A 15,007-nucleotide genomic window follows, 5' to 3' on the forward strand; every position below is an offset into this window, starting at 1 on the left:
TGGCCCTCCTGATATCATTCCTACATGCCCGAGCAATATTTTTATACTCTTCCCTGGTGATCCCTTGATGCATCAGGCGAGGTATTTCCAGTAGAGATACGGAGGTGTTAGTACTGTTACACAAGGCACTGGTGAGACCTCATCTGGAATATTGTGTGCAGTTCTGGTCTCCCATGTTTAAGAAGGATGAATTCAAACTGGAACAGGTACAGAGAAGGGCTACTAGGATGATCCGAGGAGTGGAAAACCTGTCTTATGAAAAAAGAAAAGGAGTACTTGTGGCACCTTAGAGACTAACAAATTTATTTGAGCATAAGCTTTCGTGAGCTACAGCTACAGGATACATCTGATGAAGTGAGCTGTAGCTCACGAAAGCTTATGCTCAAATAAATTTGTTAGTCTCTAAGGTGCCACAAGTACTCCTTTTCTTTTTGCGAATACAGATTAACACGGCTGCTACTCTGAAACCTGTCTTATGAAAGGAGACTCAATGAGTTTGGCTTGTTTAGCCTAACTAAAAGAAGGCTGAGAGGAGATATGACTGCTGTCTATAAATATATCAGAAGGATAAATACCATGGAAGGAGCATTATTATTTAAGCTCAATACCAATATGGACACAAGAACAGATGAATATAAACTGGCCATCAGGAAGTTTAGACTTGAAATTAGACAAAGATTTCTAGCCATCAGAGGAGTGAAGTTCTGGAACAGCCTTCCAAGGGAAGCAGAGGGGGCAAATGACATATCTGGCTTCAAGACAAATCTTGATAAGTTTATGGAGGAGATTATATGATGGGATAGCCTAATTTTGGCAATTAATTGATCTTCGACTACTAGCGGTAGATATGCCCAAGGGCCTGTGATGGGATGTTAGATGGGGTGGGATCTGAGTTACTACAGAGAATTCTTTCCTGGGTGTCTGGTGGTGAGTCTTGCCCACATGCTCAGGGTTTAGCTGATCGCCATATTTGCAGTCAGGAAGGAATTTTCCCCCAGGGCAGATTGGCAGAGGCCCTGGGGAGTTTTTGCCTGCCTCTGCAGCGTGGGGCAGGAGGATTCTCTGCACCTTGAAGTCTTTAAACCATGATTTAAGGACTTCAGTAGCTCAGACATAAGTTAGGGGTTTGTTACAGGAGTTTTTGGGTGAGATTCCGTGGCCTGCATTGTGCAGGAGGTCAGACTAGATGATCATAATGGTCCCTTCTGACCTTAAAGTCTATGATTCCCCCAGATGCCAAGTCCGAAGATGGAGCTGAGCGCCTTGGACCCCACACTTTCCACCAGCCCTGCAGCTTCCCCAGCACCAAGGTAACATGGGCCCTTGCCAAACCACCCACACCTGGGCCCCTCCCTGCTGAGTGGGGCGGCAGGGAGACTTTCCAGGGAAAGCCAAGGGTGCTGCGGGGAGCAGGGTAAGGGCTCAGTAGAGGGCCCTGTACCTCACTGTCAGTGTTAACTCCAGTGTGGCACTAGTGAGTGCTGTGCTGCCGGAAGTGGGGTGGGGGACTTGGTAGGGGGGTGCTTCCCCTCATACTCAGTGCTGATCCCAGTGCCCCAGGGGTGCCGTGTGTGAGGTGGATAGGCATCACTGCCCCTTCTGTTAGCTCCTGTCTCTGCGCTGTTGGAGAGGGATCAGCCCTGATCCCTGGGGCAGGGCTCACAGCCTAGTTTCGATTGGATCCTGCAGGGCAACCGAAGAGCTGGCTTTACCTCTGCCGACCACGCCCGGCGCATGAACATCAGCTGCGCCTTCAACACCCTTGCCAGCCTGGTGCTGCCGGGCTTGGCCCAGCCCACTGTTAAGGTACATGCCACGTGGTGCCCCCAGCCATGCCTGCTATCCAGCCTTCCGATCCCACTTCGCTTCACTGCGCAGCCCTGTTCTCCCCAACAGGGGTGCTAGAACACCTGGCTCCACTTTGCTGTGCCAGCCCAGTCCTCATCCATCCCTCACCCTTGTCCTTCCCCCTTCTCTGCTCATCCCTGGTCCTCGTCCCTCCCTCCCCGTCTCCCCTTCGGCTTGTCCCTTGCTCCCTGTACCCTCCATGTCCATCCCTGCCCTTCATCCCTCTCTGCCCGTTGGTGGCTGCTGTGTCTCATGCTCGCCTGTTTCCCCCAGCTCCGCAAGGCCACGCTGCTGCGGAGAAGCGTGGTGTATGCGGGGCAGCTGCAGCGGGAGCACGGCAGGGGCAGGAGGCGGCCCAGCGCCTGCGGGGTGAGATTGAGGAGCTGAGCGCTGCCATTGGGTGAGTGCGGGATGAGGGTGGGGCTTGATTGCTGTCATTGGCTGAGTGCAGGAAGCGGCGGGGACCTATGGGGTGAGATTGAAGAGCTGAGTACCGCCATTGGGTAAGCGCAGGGAGCCGGCGAGGCCTGTGGAATGAGATTGAGGGGCTGAGCTCTGTCATTGGGTGAATGCGGAGAAGGGGCGGGATCTGTGGGGTGGAATCGAGGGGCTGAGCAGCGCCACTGGGTGAGCGCAGAGAGGGGGTAGGACTTGCAGGGTGAGACCGAGCAGCTTGAGTGTTGCCATGGGGTGAGTGCAGGGGGAGGGGCAGGGCCTGTGGGGTGAGGTCAAGGAGCGGAGCGCTGCCATTGGGTGAGTGCAGGGATGAGGTGGGGCTGTGCCCTGGACTAGTTTTACCTTCTCCCCCGTCTCACCCCAGGGAGATCCAGCGCCAGCTGCCCCCCAGCGGGATCCCGGTCCCCCCTCTGTGCTCAGACCCCACAGCCCGGCTGTATGGCGACTGTGTGCGCCGCACCCTGCAGAACTGGCGCTTCTGGCTCGTATCCACTGGCATGATTGTGGCCAGGGCATAGGGTGACCAGACAGCAACTGTGAAAAATCAGGACAGGGGTGGGGGGTAATAGGAGCCTATATAAGAAAAAGACCCAAAAATCAGGACTGTCTCTATAAAATCAGGGCAGCTGGTCATCCTACCAGGGCATCCTGGGGGGCAGGGACACCGCAGGGCCCTGGCTGGGAGGGGGCAGGGATGGCTCTTCAGGGCAGAGTGGATGGGTCTCTGGGGGTGGGACAGGACAGGGGCTTTGGGGCCAATGGCAATCCCTGAAGAGTTGGGGTGTTCCTTCCTGGGTTAGGGAGGGCAGGACAGAGCAGATGGCCCTACAGGTGGTGGGTGGGAGGCTAAGCCAGCCCTTCTTGGTCCCCTTAGTTAGCTCCGGGGCAGGGGGATTCTCCTTAACCCCCCTCTGCCCACAGTTCAGCATGCTCATCAAGCCACTATTTGAGAGCTACAGGGTGGCGGTGACCACCCGCAGTGCCAAGGAGTTCTGCCAGTCAGTGCTGGGCTGGCTGGAGCAGCACTGCGCCCTGCCTATGCTGTGCCCCGGTACGTCCCCACACCCCCAGCAGCTCGGGGAAGGGCCCACTCCAGGGAAAAAGGATTCCAGCCTCTTAAGGAGCTTCTGTGATCCCCTCAACCTCCAGGAAAACCCCATCTCCTGAGTTAGGGCCCCCTGAGCTCCAAGAGATGGGCACTTATTCATCCTGCCTGCCTGACGGGGGTGTCCTTATCCACAAGGCACACAGAGGAGATTTAGTAACCCACCTCAGAGCCAATCAGTGGTGGAGATGGGGATAGAACCCAGAAGTCCTGGCTCCTAGACACCCCTCTGCTGTAACCACTAGACCCCACTCCCCTTCCACAGCTGGGACTAGAACCCAGGAGTCCTGGCTCCCAGCTTCCCTCCCCACTCTACCCATTAGACACCACTCCTCTAGCCCAAGCCTTTCTGAATCAGATCCCTGCAGTTGGGGTCCAAACTCTAAATCAGGTTGGCTCCGGAATCACTGGTTGCTTTGGAATGTGCCTGGCCTGGATTCAATATCACCCCCAATCCCCAGTCACCCCCAGGCATTCCCTCACAACCTGATCACTGGGCAGGGCTTTCTGAGCCACCTCCTCTGCCTAGCCCGCCAAACCCAGCTCAGGGTCTTCGGGCTGATAGGCTTGGGATAAGGTTGTGGGTGGGCGGCTTCCATCTGGAGCTGGTGCTAATTTCTCCCTCCCCCGCCCCAGCTATCTCCAGCTCCCTCCTACAGCTCAGCAAGCTCACAGCCATCCTCACCCAGCCCTCACGCCTCCCCAAGCAGGCCCTGCAGGCCATCTGCTGCCCCTCGCATGGCAAGGGCCACAGCTAGTGGGCCCTACCGTGCCACACGAGGACATCCCGATGCCGCCTACCTGCAGAGAAGAGAGGATGGCAAGGACTCGGACATCTTCGCCTCCTGGGTGGTGCTCCACCCCACCATGGGCCCAGAAGTGCCTGGATGGACATGCAGGGGCTACAGCGGGCCCTCTGTAACAGCCCTAGATGGGGGAGGCTGATTGATCCACAGAGAAGGTGGAATTGGGGGGCTCATAGCTGGGCATCACTAGAGAGTGAAATAGGAGGGCCCCTCAGAGCTGGGGATCGCTTTAGCCCCCATTGACATGGGAATGGGGTGGCTCAGAGCGGGATCCCCTGTAGCACCCATAGAGAGGGGGATCTCTCAGAGCTGGGGATTCCCCTATACACCTCCAGTAAAGGGGAGCTGGAGGGATGAGTAGAGGGTTCCTTTTAGCACCCCCACATGAGGGCAGGGGGATGCTGGCAGGTTGTGGCTCTGTTTGGACAGCGATAGCAGGAGCTGTATTAAACCCCCAGCATGTGGGACTAGCCAGTGCCTCAGATCTCTCCTCGCAGGGGAAAATGGGGGGGAAATGGACAAGCAGGGAGCAGCTGGAGACACCTGCCCTCCCCTGCTCGCTCGCCAGAAGGCACTAAAGTGCTGCTAAGGAAGTGGGCCAGCCAGGGGTCTGCCAGCGATTAACCTGGGCTCTCCCTTTAGTCTCAGCCAGCCCCTGCCCTAGGAACTGTCAATGTCTATGGGGTGGGGGCCCAGCTACTGCATCCTACCTGCTCTCCCCACCCCCAGTGTCTCAACCCTGCTCCTGGGCCCCCAGGCAGCAGCAGTCACCTGCCAGAGCAAAGCCCCATCCCTGCCCCCTTCGGAACCATTAGCCCCAGGTGGAGGTTTGATAGGCCCCCAGGCCTGGGGGAGGAGGGCACACAAGGAACTAATCTCAGTGATTGACTTGTGATAGCTGCCTTGCCTCATGGGAATGTGGCTCCCAGCAGGAGGCACTGCAGGGAGTGGGGCAGGAGCACTGGCTGTGGGGGGAAGCTCCTGGCTACACCAGTCCCAGCAGAGGGCGCTGCAGGGTGTGGCAGGTGGGCAGGTAGCACCAGGCAGTGCTAATGGGCCTGGCCTGGCCCCAGGAGGATGGGTTGCTCTGGTTTCCTTGCATGTCTCTCTGGGGTTGCCCCTGCCCTTTGCTGACACAACCACTCTGGTCAGAGATTCAGCCCCACCGAGGTGCTGCGGCTGCTGGCTACCCACATGGGCCCATGGCCAGCAGCTACCCAGCTCTGAGCCCTGGGCACTAGGGCAACAGCTCCCTGCTGGGGTTGGCAACATCCCCAAACCCTGCCCCCCTCCAGGACTCCCTTGTTGCTGAGCCCACCATTCTAGGGTGCTGGATCCTTCTACCCCCCTTCCCCTCACCCAGCTCTGAAGCGCCTTCCTCCCCCACCCCCCACCTAACCCCATGATTCTTGCTTGATGGCAGTGGCTAGGGGACTGGCAGACCTGGGGAGGAAGGGAGGGAAGCCTGCTCACTGTCTCAGTTTCCCTGTGATGCAGAGGGCAGAGGTTGGGGAATGTTTAACCCCAAAAAGCCCAGCCTGCTCTAGCTTCAGCCCAGCTCAGCCCATGGAGCTGCACTGGGCAAAGCCAAGAGCCAGCAACCATCCCCCAGGCCTGCTGGCACAGGGGGCCCTCCATGTGCTACACCCTGCAGGCACAGTCCAGGCCCCCAGCAGGGAAAGCCTCTGTTTCCCATTCCCCAGAGCCAGCCCGTCACCCACTCTGCATAGAATCATAGAATATCAGAGTTGGAAGGGACCTCAGGAGGTCATCTAGTCCAACCCCCTGCTCAAAGCAGGACCAGTACCCAATTTTTGCCCCAGATCCCTAAATGGCCCCCTCAGGATTGAACTCACAACCCAGGGTTTAGCAGCCCAATGCTCAAACCACTGAGCTATCACTCGCCGCCCCCCCTCCCCGGATGACAATGCTCTTTGTGCACTGTGAGGTATGGGCTGCTCCAAGTAGCCTGGGCTGATGAGTGCTTCTTCCCTGGGGGTTCCTGCTGGCCTATGTGTGGGGCAGGGGTTCATGCACTGAGGCTCACTTGCCCCTGCAGCTGCTGGGTGGGCTGTCACTCCTATAGGGCCAGGCCCCAGGCCATGACTTGGTTGTGCTCCAGGCCCACAAAGGCTCTCACAAGACACCACAGTGTGGTTCCAGACTCACAGGAGGTAGAGCTGAACAGCTGTGTGCTGTAACTGACCCACACAGGAAAACGTTCTAGACCAGACAGGTGCACTGATGTTCTGGAGCTGGTGCCTTGGATAGAGAAAAATCTGCTTCTGGAACTGATTAGCAACAGCTCAAAGTCAGCTAGGCAAGCCTGGTGCCAAATGGATCTAGAATATGTGCATTAGCAAGATGGTGTTACAGAGCAGATGGCATAACCAAATGGTTCTAGACCACATGCCTTACTTGGTCACACCATCGCTCTAGAACATGCACTGTGGGCCTAGATTGCACATGCCCTAACTAGCTGCGACTGGCTTCTCAAATGCATACCATGCCATGGTTCTAACTGCACAAGCTAGACAACACAAGGTGAGTGAACATTAGGAGACACCATGGTTCCAACATGGCAGTACTAGTTGTATACTAGGAGGCTCTACAGCACAATGCTAGCTAGACATAAGGGTCCAGACCAGATGCAAGCTTCAGTGTTTTGGAGCAGAGATAACTAGAGGGCTCCAAAAGGTGGCTGCTTGGCCTGCCCATCTCTAGAGGGACTCTGTATGCACTGAAATCAGCTTTTTCCCCACAATGCCCACACTTTTCAGAAGAGACAATGGCTCTCCTGCACCTGCCTTGCCCTAGGCTGTAGAATTCACCAGGCCTCAGAGGTTCTCAAACAGGCCCTTTAATCTGGAATATGGCCCTCTCCAGCTGATGGGACAAAGCACGGCTTGGTCTTGGGTTGTCAGGACCTGGGCTTGCCCATCCAATGTCAGCCCTGGGCACCCCATACTGCAATCACCAGCCCCCCCAATACAAGCACAGAGCTATTTTCCAATCAGGAACCAGAGTAAAGTGCTGCGGAGTCCAAGCGGCAGCATGATTCCCCCTTCCTCGCTGTATGGCAAGGCCAGCCCTGCCTCATCTCAGAGTGGGTAGTCATGCCAGAGGCTGCAGAGGAAGGCAGAGAGAATGTGGTTACTCCCCAGGGTCCCTGGCTCTGCATCCCGCCCCTCCCACTCCCTCCACTGGGCCCAGCCAGGGCTGGAAGGTCCGGAATGCAGCTGGTTCCGCGCAGCGCTGCTGTGGTCGGTCTGCAGGAGACAATTTTACGGTTGACTTAGGGAAATGATGCGGCTGGGTCCCACAACTACTGGCTTTCAGGGATGGCCTGCCTGCAGCCCGGGGAAGGGGGGCCCAGATCTTTCACTCTCCCCTCAAACCCATTCATTTCTTCCTTCTTTTTGCCTAGCCCAAGGGCTCTGAGCCCCAAGGCAGGGCTGGGAGGGGGTAGGCACCGTCTGGGAGAACTTCCAAGAAACCCCCAGGGCTGCATGGAGCAGGGCTCAGCTGTGGCACTCTCCCCTCGTAGTCATTGCTGGCACCAATGCTCTAGTGCAGCACTAGAGGGTGCTGTGCTGTAGGGAGCAGGGTGAGGGGCTCAGACAGGGGGCTCTCTTCTCAGTCAGTGCGGGCACCAACTGTACTGACCTTTGAATCACCCTCAATAGGTTTCAGGATTAATGCCCCACATAGGAGAACTGCCCCAACACTCCTATGTGGGAGCTGTGGGTCTAGGCTCTCTGCAGACTCCGGCAGGTGTCACTGCAGAAGGAGCATTGCTTCATAACTTCGAGGGAAGAGGGTTCATTTTTCCACTGGGAGTTGGGGGGAGGAAGCAGATCCTGAGCCTGCAATGGGTGTGGAGATGCCCTAGATCTGCAATGTTCATTTGTGGAGCCCTCTTGTTCCTCAGATCTATGTACAAAGCTCCTTCCAAGCCAAACTGCTGGGAGCAAAGGGGGTGGGGCTGAGTTCCAGCTGATGCACCCAGGAGACTGATCATGTTTCTCCTCACACACATGCAGCAGGGCTCATTTCAGGGAGATTTACTATCCCAGGGTATTGACGCTGCTGGGCAGCAGCTGGGAAAGCACCACACACACATCTGCAGATGCCCTGCAGCCCCCTGGGAAGGGGCTGGGCCCCAAACCAACCAGTGCATGAAGCTGGCGTCTCCCTCATGCTCCAGCAGTGTCTCCCGCACCGTGACAGGGGGGCTCAGCCCCAGGGACTCAGCCCGCTCCCATCGCTGCAGCCGGGTGATCCCTGCCAGCAAGAGAGTGAAAGGTTAATGGGGGGTAGGGTGGCAGGAGGGCGCAGACAGCTGAAGGCCCAGGTGCCCTCCGCATTGTCCCAGGCACTGCACAGAGCCCGACCAAGACCAGGGCCCCCACTGTGCTGGGTGCTACATAGACCCTGACCCAGATCAGGGCCCCCATTGTGCCAGGTGCTGCACAGATCCTTCCCTATAGAACTTCATTTTAAAATGGCAGAACAGGCTCAGCCCTGAGCAGGGAGGATGGGAGTGCTGCCCCCTCAATTTTGATCGGGGGGCCAGCCCTGAGAAAATGGGGGGAAGCTGTAGCTCCTCCCCTCCCCCCAGGGATCCCCAGACAACTGAACCAAAAAGCAGAAACTTGGTGTTTGGGTGCTGCCATGAAAGGCCTGGCCCATGTCCACGGGGGGTCTGGAAAGACAACGGGCACCCCAAGGACTGAGCACCTGACACCTCCTTCCCGGCAGGCGGAACCCAGGAACTCAGCATGGCTCTGGCATCGGACTGATGGGCCAGGCAGCTGGGCTAAGAGCCAGAGCCAAACGGGATTCCACCACAGCTTGACTGGGCGCTCAGCTCTGTGACCTTTGCTTCTCTGTGCTGCACTGAGGACTCCCCGTGCCGCATGCCAGCAGGTTAACAAACCCTGCCCTAGTTGGAAAAGCTGCCCCATGTCACTGGCATGTCCTGGGGCCCTGGAGAGGGGGACAATCTCTGACCAGGCATCTGGCTCAGTTGGACTTGCTGGGCAGAGTTCATGGTGCAAAGCAGGAGTCCAGAACCCAGCATCTCGGAGGCGCTAAGGCCTTGAGGAAGCTTGGGACCCCTTGGGGGTCAGGCACATTGACAGGGGTCCTCCAACAGACTATTTCAAAGCTGGGCTGTAGTGCTCACCCTGTGGATCTGTGACAGAAGGGATGTGGGGCCTTCTCCTATAGGGGGTGCTGGCTCTGTTCAGGCTGGAGGGCTGGTTGGCTCAGGAGGGCAGAGAATAGGACACCAGCTCCAATCCAGCCCAACCCCAGAATTCAGGCCTCCAGTGCTGTTTAGCAGCAGTGGGCCAGGTGGCGTGGCATTCATTTCCCACTGGCCCAGGCTCCCATCACCACGTCTCCCAGCATATGGCCTCGTTGGCCACCTGGGGATGGGGAAGGAAGCAGCCCCAGTGGGCAAGGCACAGGGTGACTAGGATAATCCAGGGGCTTCCCCCCATGCTGCCCCAAAAGGGGCCAAGCAGTGAGCTGGCGAGGCAACCCCTCAGCAGGAGCTGGCTGGCCTTATGGGGAGGCCCTGTGTGGTCCACACTGCAGTGGGGTCAGGGCACAGCTCTGTCAGTGCAGGGATAGGGGACCAAGCAATCATGAGTGTGTGGAGGGAGGGAAGGAGGTCGGGCTATCATCCATGTGGGGGGGAAAAGGGGCAGGGCTGTCGTTGTGGAGGGGAAAGGGTAGGGACACACATCGGTTCAGGATGGAGTGGGGTGGGGCTCATCAGTACAGGATGGAAGGGGTGGGGCTCTCACCAGTTCAGGGGGTGGGGTTGTCACTGGTGTGGGGGGGGAAGGGGGCGGGGCTCTCACTGGTTCAGGATGGAGGGGGCGGGGCTCTCACCAGTGCAGGGTCCATACTCCCAGCTGAGGTCGAACTGTTTGAGCATCTCCAGCTGGGCTGGGTGCAGGGAGCCACCTGGGGGGACATCAGCTGGGACCGGCACTGCCTCTGAACAGCAGATGGGGACAGACAGATCAGCATTGCTGTGGAAATAGGCCCAGGCCCACCAGCACCCCCTCCCCCCCCACAACACAGTGCAAGCCAGGAAACCCCGGGCCCAGCAGTTCCCCCCAGGGCCGAGTCAGAGGGGTCATGGCTTGAGAACACAGGCCAGTAACTGCAGCTGGCCCAGCTCCCAGTGGCCAGGGGGAGATGGAGTGGCAATGGTTATTATGGGTCTGTCCATGGCTCCAGGTCTGTCCATCTCCCCCACCCAGATGCTTGGCTCTCCCACAACCCGGATGGTGGGGTATGTTGCAGCGACGTCGCCCCTCCCCAGGACTGAACCCAGCCCCGGCTCTGAGAGCACAGCCCACTCGGTCTGAGTCACTGAGCAGCCCCAAGCTGGAAGGCTGAAACAGGCTCCAGTCTGCACCCCTGGAGACTGCTCCGCTCCTGTACCCCCGCAATGTACCCTGAGACAGCTCTGTCCCCTGCACTCCTCCAGCCCGAGACAGCTCCACTCCTTTGCACCTCCCAAAACAGCTCCGCCCCCCCCCCAATACCCTGCAGCTATTGAAGCGGTTCTGCTGAGGGTAACCAGGTGTCCAGTTCTCGACTGGAACACTGAGTTGAAAAGGAGTCCTGGCAGCTCCAGTCAGCACCACTGACCAGGCCATTAACTGTCTGGTTGGTGGCGCTATGTAACGGGGCTGGCAAGCTTCCTGTTAGCCTCTGTGCCATGTGGCTCCCGGAAGCAGCAGCATGTCGCCACCTCCAACTCCTACATGTAGGGGCAACCAGGGGGCTCTGCACACTGTCCCTGTGCTGAGTGCCACCCCCACAGCTCCCTTTGGTTGGGAACTGCAGCCAATGGGAGCTGTGGGGGTGGTGCCTGAGGAAAGGGCAGCGTGCAGAGACACCTGGCCTTGCCTCTGTATAGGAGCCAGAGGGGAAACATGCTGCTGCTGCTTCCAGAAGCTGCTTGAGGTGAGCACTGCCCAGAACCTGCACCTCTGACCCCCTTCTGGGCCCCAACTTCCTACCCCACCCCGATCCTCTGAACCCCTCGGTCCCAGCCCAGAGCACCCCCTGCATACCAAATCCTTCATCCCCAGCCCCACCCCAAAGCCCACATCACCAGCCGGAACCCTCACCCTGTGTACCCCAACCTCCTGCCCCAACCTGGAGCCCCCTCCCATACTCCAAACCCCTCGGCTCCACCCCCCAGCCCTCTCCTGCACCCCAAACCCCTCATCCCTGGCCCCACCCCAGAGCCCACACCCCCCAACTGGAGCCCTAACCCCCTCTTGCATGCCAACCCACTGCCTCAGCCTGGAGCCCCCTCCCACACCCTCAACTCATTTCTGGCCCCACCCTGAGCCCTCACCCCCCTGAGCCAGTCCAGTGAAAATGAGTCAGTGAGGGTGGGGAGAGGGGGATGGAGTGAGCAGGGGCGGGGCCTCGAAGGAGGGGCGGGGCAAGTTCGTTTGGTTTTGTGCAAGTGGACAGTTGGCAAACCCTAGTTCTGCATCCCCCAGCTTGAGACGGCTCCACACCCACCCCCAAGCCGCTTCCAATCCCTGCTCTACCTGCATCCTGAGATCCGGCTGTGCCATCCAGGGCCCCAGCTTTGCCAGGCTGGGGTATGAGCCCATCTTCTGGGGGCCCTGCCCCTCCATGGGCCAGGCATTCACTTGGCTGTAGGGTCCCCTCCTTGGTGTCAGGGTCCCGCTGCTGCCTCTTCACCACCTGAAAGGAGTCGGTGATAAGCCGCTTCCTGCCCATGGCTCCCAGCTGCAGGGAGGAGGGGGAAGGTTGGTCAGTGGAGAAAGAGGGCTGGGCCCTGGGGCAGCTCCCAAGAAAAGCCTGAGGGAGATGCCCCATGGTGGCAAAACTAATGACCATTACACTTAACTACCCCTAGACCCCACTCCCCTCCCAGAGCCAGGAGAGAACCCAGGAGTCCGGCCAGGCCAGGCCAGCCCCCTCCCCTGTAACCCCTAGACCCCACTCCCCTCCCAGAGCCAGGAGAGAACCCAGGAGTCCGGCCAGGCCAGGCCAGCCCCCTCCCCTGTAACCCCTAGACCCCACTCCCCTCCCAGAGCCAGGAGAGAACCCAGGAGTCCGGCCAGGCCAGGCCAGCCCCCTCCCCTGTAACCCCTAGATCCCACTCCCCTCCCAGAGCCAGGAGAGAACCCAGGAGTCCGGCCAGGCCAGGCCAGGCCAGCCCCCTCCCCTATAACCCCTAGATCCCACTCCCCTCCCAGAGCCAGGAGAGAACCCAGGAGTCCGGCCAGGCCAGGCCAGCCCCCTCCCCTGTAACCCCTAGACCCCACTCCCCTCCCAGAGCCAGGAGAGAACCCAGGAGTCCGGCCAGGCCAGGCCAGCCCCCTCCCCTGTAACCCCTAGATCCCACTCCCCTCCCAGAGCCAGGAGAGAACCCAGGAGTCCGGCCAGGCCAGGCCAGGCCAGCCCCCTCCCCTATAACCCCTAGATCCCACTCCCCTCCCAGAGCCAGGAGAGAACCCAGGAGTCCGGCCAGGCCAGGCCAGCCCCCTCCCCTGTAACCCCTAGATCCCACTCCCCTCCCAGAGCCAGGAGAGAACCCAGGAGTCCGGCCAGGCCAGGCCAGCCCCCTCCCCTGTAACCCCTAGATCCCACTCCCCTCCCAGAGCCAGGAGAGAACCCAGGAGTCCGGCCAGGCCAGGCCAGGCCAGCCCCCTCCCCTGTAACCCCTAGATCCCACTCCCCTCCCAGAGCCAGGAGAGAACCCAGGAGTCCGGCCAGGCCAGGCCAGGCCAGCCCCCTCCCCTATAACCCCTAGATCCCACTCCCCTCCCAGAGCCAGGAGAGAACCCAGGAGTCCGGCCAGGCCAGGCCAGGCCAGCCCCCTCCCCTGTAACCCCTAGATCCCACTCCCCTCCCAGAGCCAGGAGAGAACCCAGGAGTCCGGCCAGGCCAGGCCAGCCCCCTCCCCTGTAACCCCTAGATCCCACTCCCCTCCCAGAGCCAGGAGAGAACCCAGGAGTCCGGCCAGGCCAGGCCAGGCCAGCCCCCTCCCCTGTAACCCCTAGATCCCACTCCCCTCCCAGAGCCAGGAGAGAACCCAGGAGTCCGGCCAGGCCAGGCCAGGCCAGCCCCCTCCCCTGTAACCCCTAGATCCCACTCCCCTCCCAGAGCCAGGAGAGAACCCAGGAGTCCGGCCAGGCCAGGCCAGCCCCCTCCCCTGTAACCCCTAGATCCCACTCCCCTCCCAGAGCCAGGAGAGAACCCAGGAGTCCGGCCAGGCCAGGCCAGCCCCCTCCCCTGTAACCCCTAGATCCCACTCCCCTCCCAGAGCCAGGAGAGAACCCAGGAGTCCGGCCAGGCCAGTCTCAAACCAGAGCCCCGCCCCCTCCGTCCGCAGGGAGGGGCTGGGGGCTCCCCTTCCTGCGCTCCCAGCTCTGGGGAGCGGGGACGGGACGATACGATACCGTGGCCGCCTTCCCGGGCAGCGGCTGCGATCGGCGACAGGACCCGCCACCCGAGAGCCCAGCGGGGGTCCTGAGGCCCCGCGCCCCCAGGGGGCCCGCCTTCCAGACCGGCAGCCAATGGGGCCGCTGCTTTCCCTTCGCCTTAAAAGGGCGAGCACAGCGCCGCGCGGGGAGGGAGAGAGGGGGGGAAGTGGCGGAGCTGCGGGCACGGGGTAGGGGTGGCCGGTCTGAAAAGACGCGGGCACACAGCACGGGTGGGGGACATAGGGCACGCACACAGCAGGGCTGGGAGCAGAGGGGGGAAGGGATGGGGAACGTGGGGGCACACACAGCAGGGATAGGGAGTTGTGGGGGCTCACACCGCAGGGATGGGGGGAAGGGGTGGGGGTGAACACAGCAGGGATAGGGGCATAGGGCAGGGTGGGCATGACCTTCCCTCTCCCCCATCTCGAGGCAGGGAACGGATCCCAAGCAATCCCCTCTGGATAAGAGGGGAGAGGGACTCATGTTCAAGTTGCAGTGGGGGAGGTTTAGATTGGATATTAGGAAAAACTTTTTCACTAAGAGGGTGGTGAAACACTGGAATGCGTTACCTAGGGAGGTGGTAGAATCTCCTTCCTTAGAGGTTTTTAAGGTCAGGCTTGACAAAGCCCTGGCTGGGATGATTTAACTGGGAATTGGTCCTGCTTCAAGCACTCCCCCACTGCAACTTGAGACCATTACTCCTCGTTCTGTCATCTGCTACCATTGAGAACAGTCTAGAGCCATCCTCTTTGGAACCCCCTTTCAGGTAGTTGAAAGCAGCTATCAAATCCCCCCTCATTCTTCTCTTCTGCAGGCTAAACAATCCCAGCTCCCTCAGCCTCTCCTCATAACTCATGTGTTCCAGTCCCCTAATCATTTTTGTTGCCCTTCGCTGGACTCTCTCCAATTTATCCACATCCTTCTTGAAGTGTGGGGCCCAAAACTGGACACAGTACTCCAGATGAGGCCTCACCAATGTCGAATAGAGGGGGATGATCACGTCCCTCGATCTGCTCGCTATGCCCCTACTTATACATCCCAAAATGCCATTGGCCTTCTTGGCAACAAGGGCACACTGCTGACTCATATCCAGCTTCTCGTCCACTGTCACCCCTAGGTCCTTTTCTGCAGAACTGCTGCCTAGCCATTCGGTCCCTAGTCTGTAGCTGTGCATTGGGTTCTTCCGTCCTAAGTGCAGGACCCTGCACTTATCCTTATTGAACCTCATCAGATTCCTTTTGGCCCAATCTTCCAATTGGTCTAGGTCCTTCTGTATCCTATCCCTCCCC

At 59.4% G+C, this 15,007-nt stretch overlaps 1 protein-coding gene and 1 pseudogene across 2 annotated transcripts; one reads left to right on the forward strand and one right to left on the reverse strand.

Annotated features, from left to right (window-relative positions):
• LOC140912441 (MLX-interacting protein-like) overlaps window positions 1-4,672 on the forward strand; it is a 47,554-nt pseudogene extending 42,882 nt beyond the window's left edge.
• Window positions 4,673-7,059: 2,387 nt separating this feature from the next.
• On the reverse strand, window positions 7,060-13,835 carry POLD4 (DNA polymerase delta 4, accessory subunit). 2 transcript variants are annotated; one of them, XM_073346843.1, is made up of 5 exons: window positions 13,695-13,835; window positions 11,811-12,015; window positions 10,120-10,227; window positions 8,388-8,499; window positions 7,060-7,341 (listed from the first exon to the last, which is right to left on the reverse strand). In XM_073346843.1, exons 2-5 carry the CDS (start codon window positions 12,004-12,006, stop codon window positions 7,317-7,319), a joined length of 441 nt encoding a protein of 146 aa, XP_073202944.1. In that variant the 5' UTR covers window positions 12,007-12,015; window positions 13,695-13,835; the 3' UTR covers window positions 7,060-7,316. The 2 variants fall into 2 exon arrangements, with proteins under 2 accessions (XP_073202944.1, XP_073202943.1); XM_073346842.1 differs by lacking the exon at window positions 13,695-13,835 and having other exon boundaries at window positions 11,811-12,178.
• Window positions 13,836-15,007: the final 1,172 nt, after the last annotated feature.

This window comes from Lepidochelys kempii, chromosome 6 (genome assembly GCF_965140265.1).
Source record: "Lepidochelys kempii isolate rLepKem1 chromosome 6, rLepKem1.hap2, whole genome shotgun sequence".
NCBI classification, from domain to species: domain Eukaryota; kingdom Metazoa; phylum Chordata; order Testudines; family Cheloniidae; genus Lepidochelys; species Lepidochelys kempii.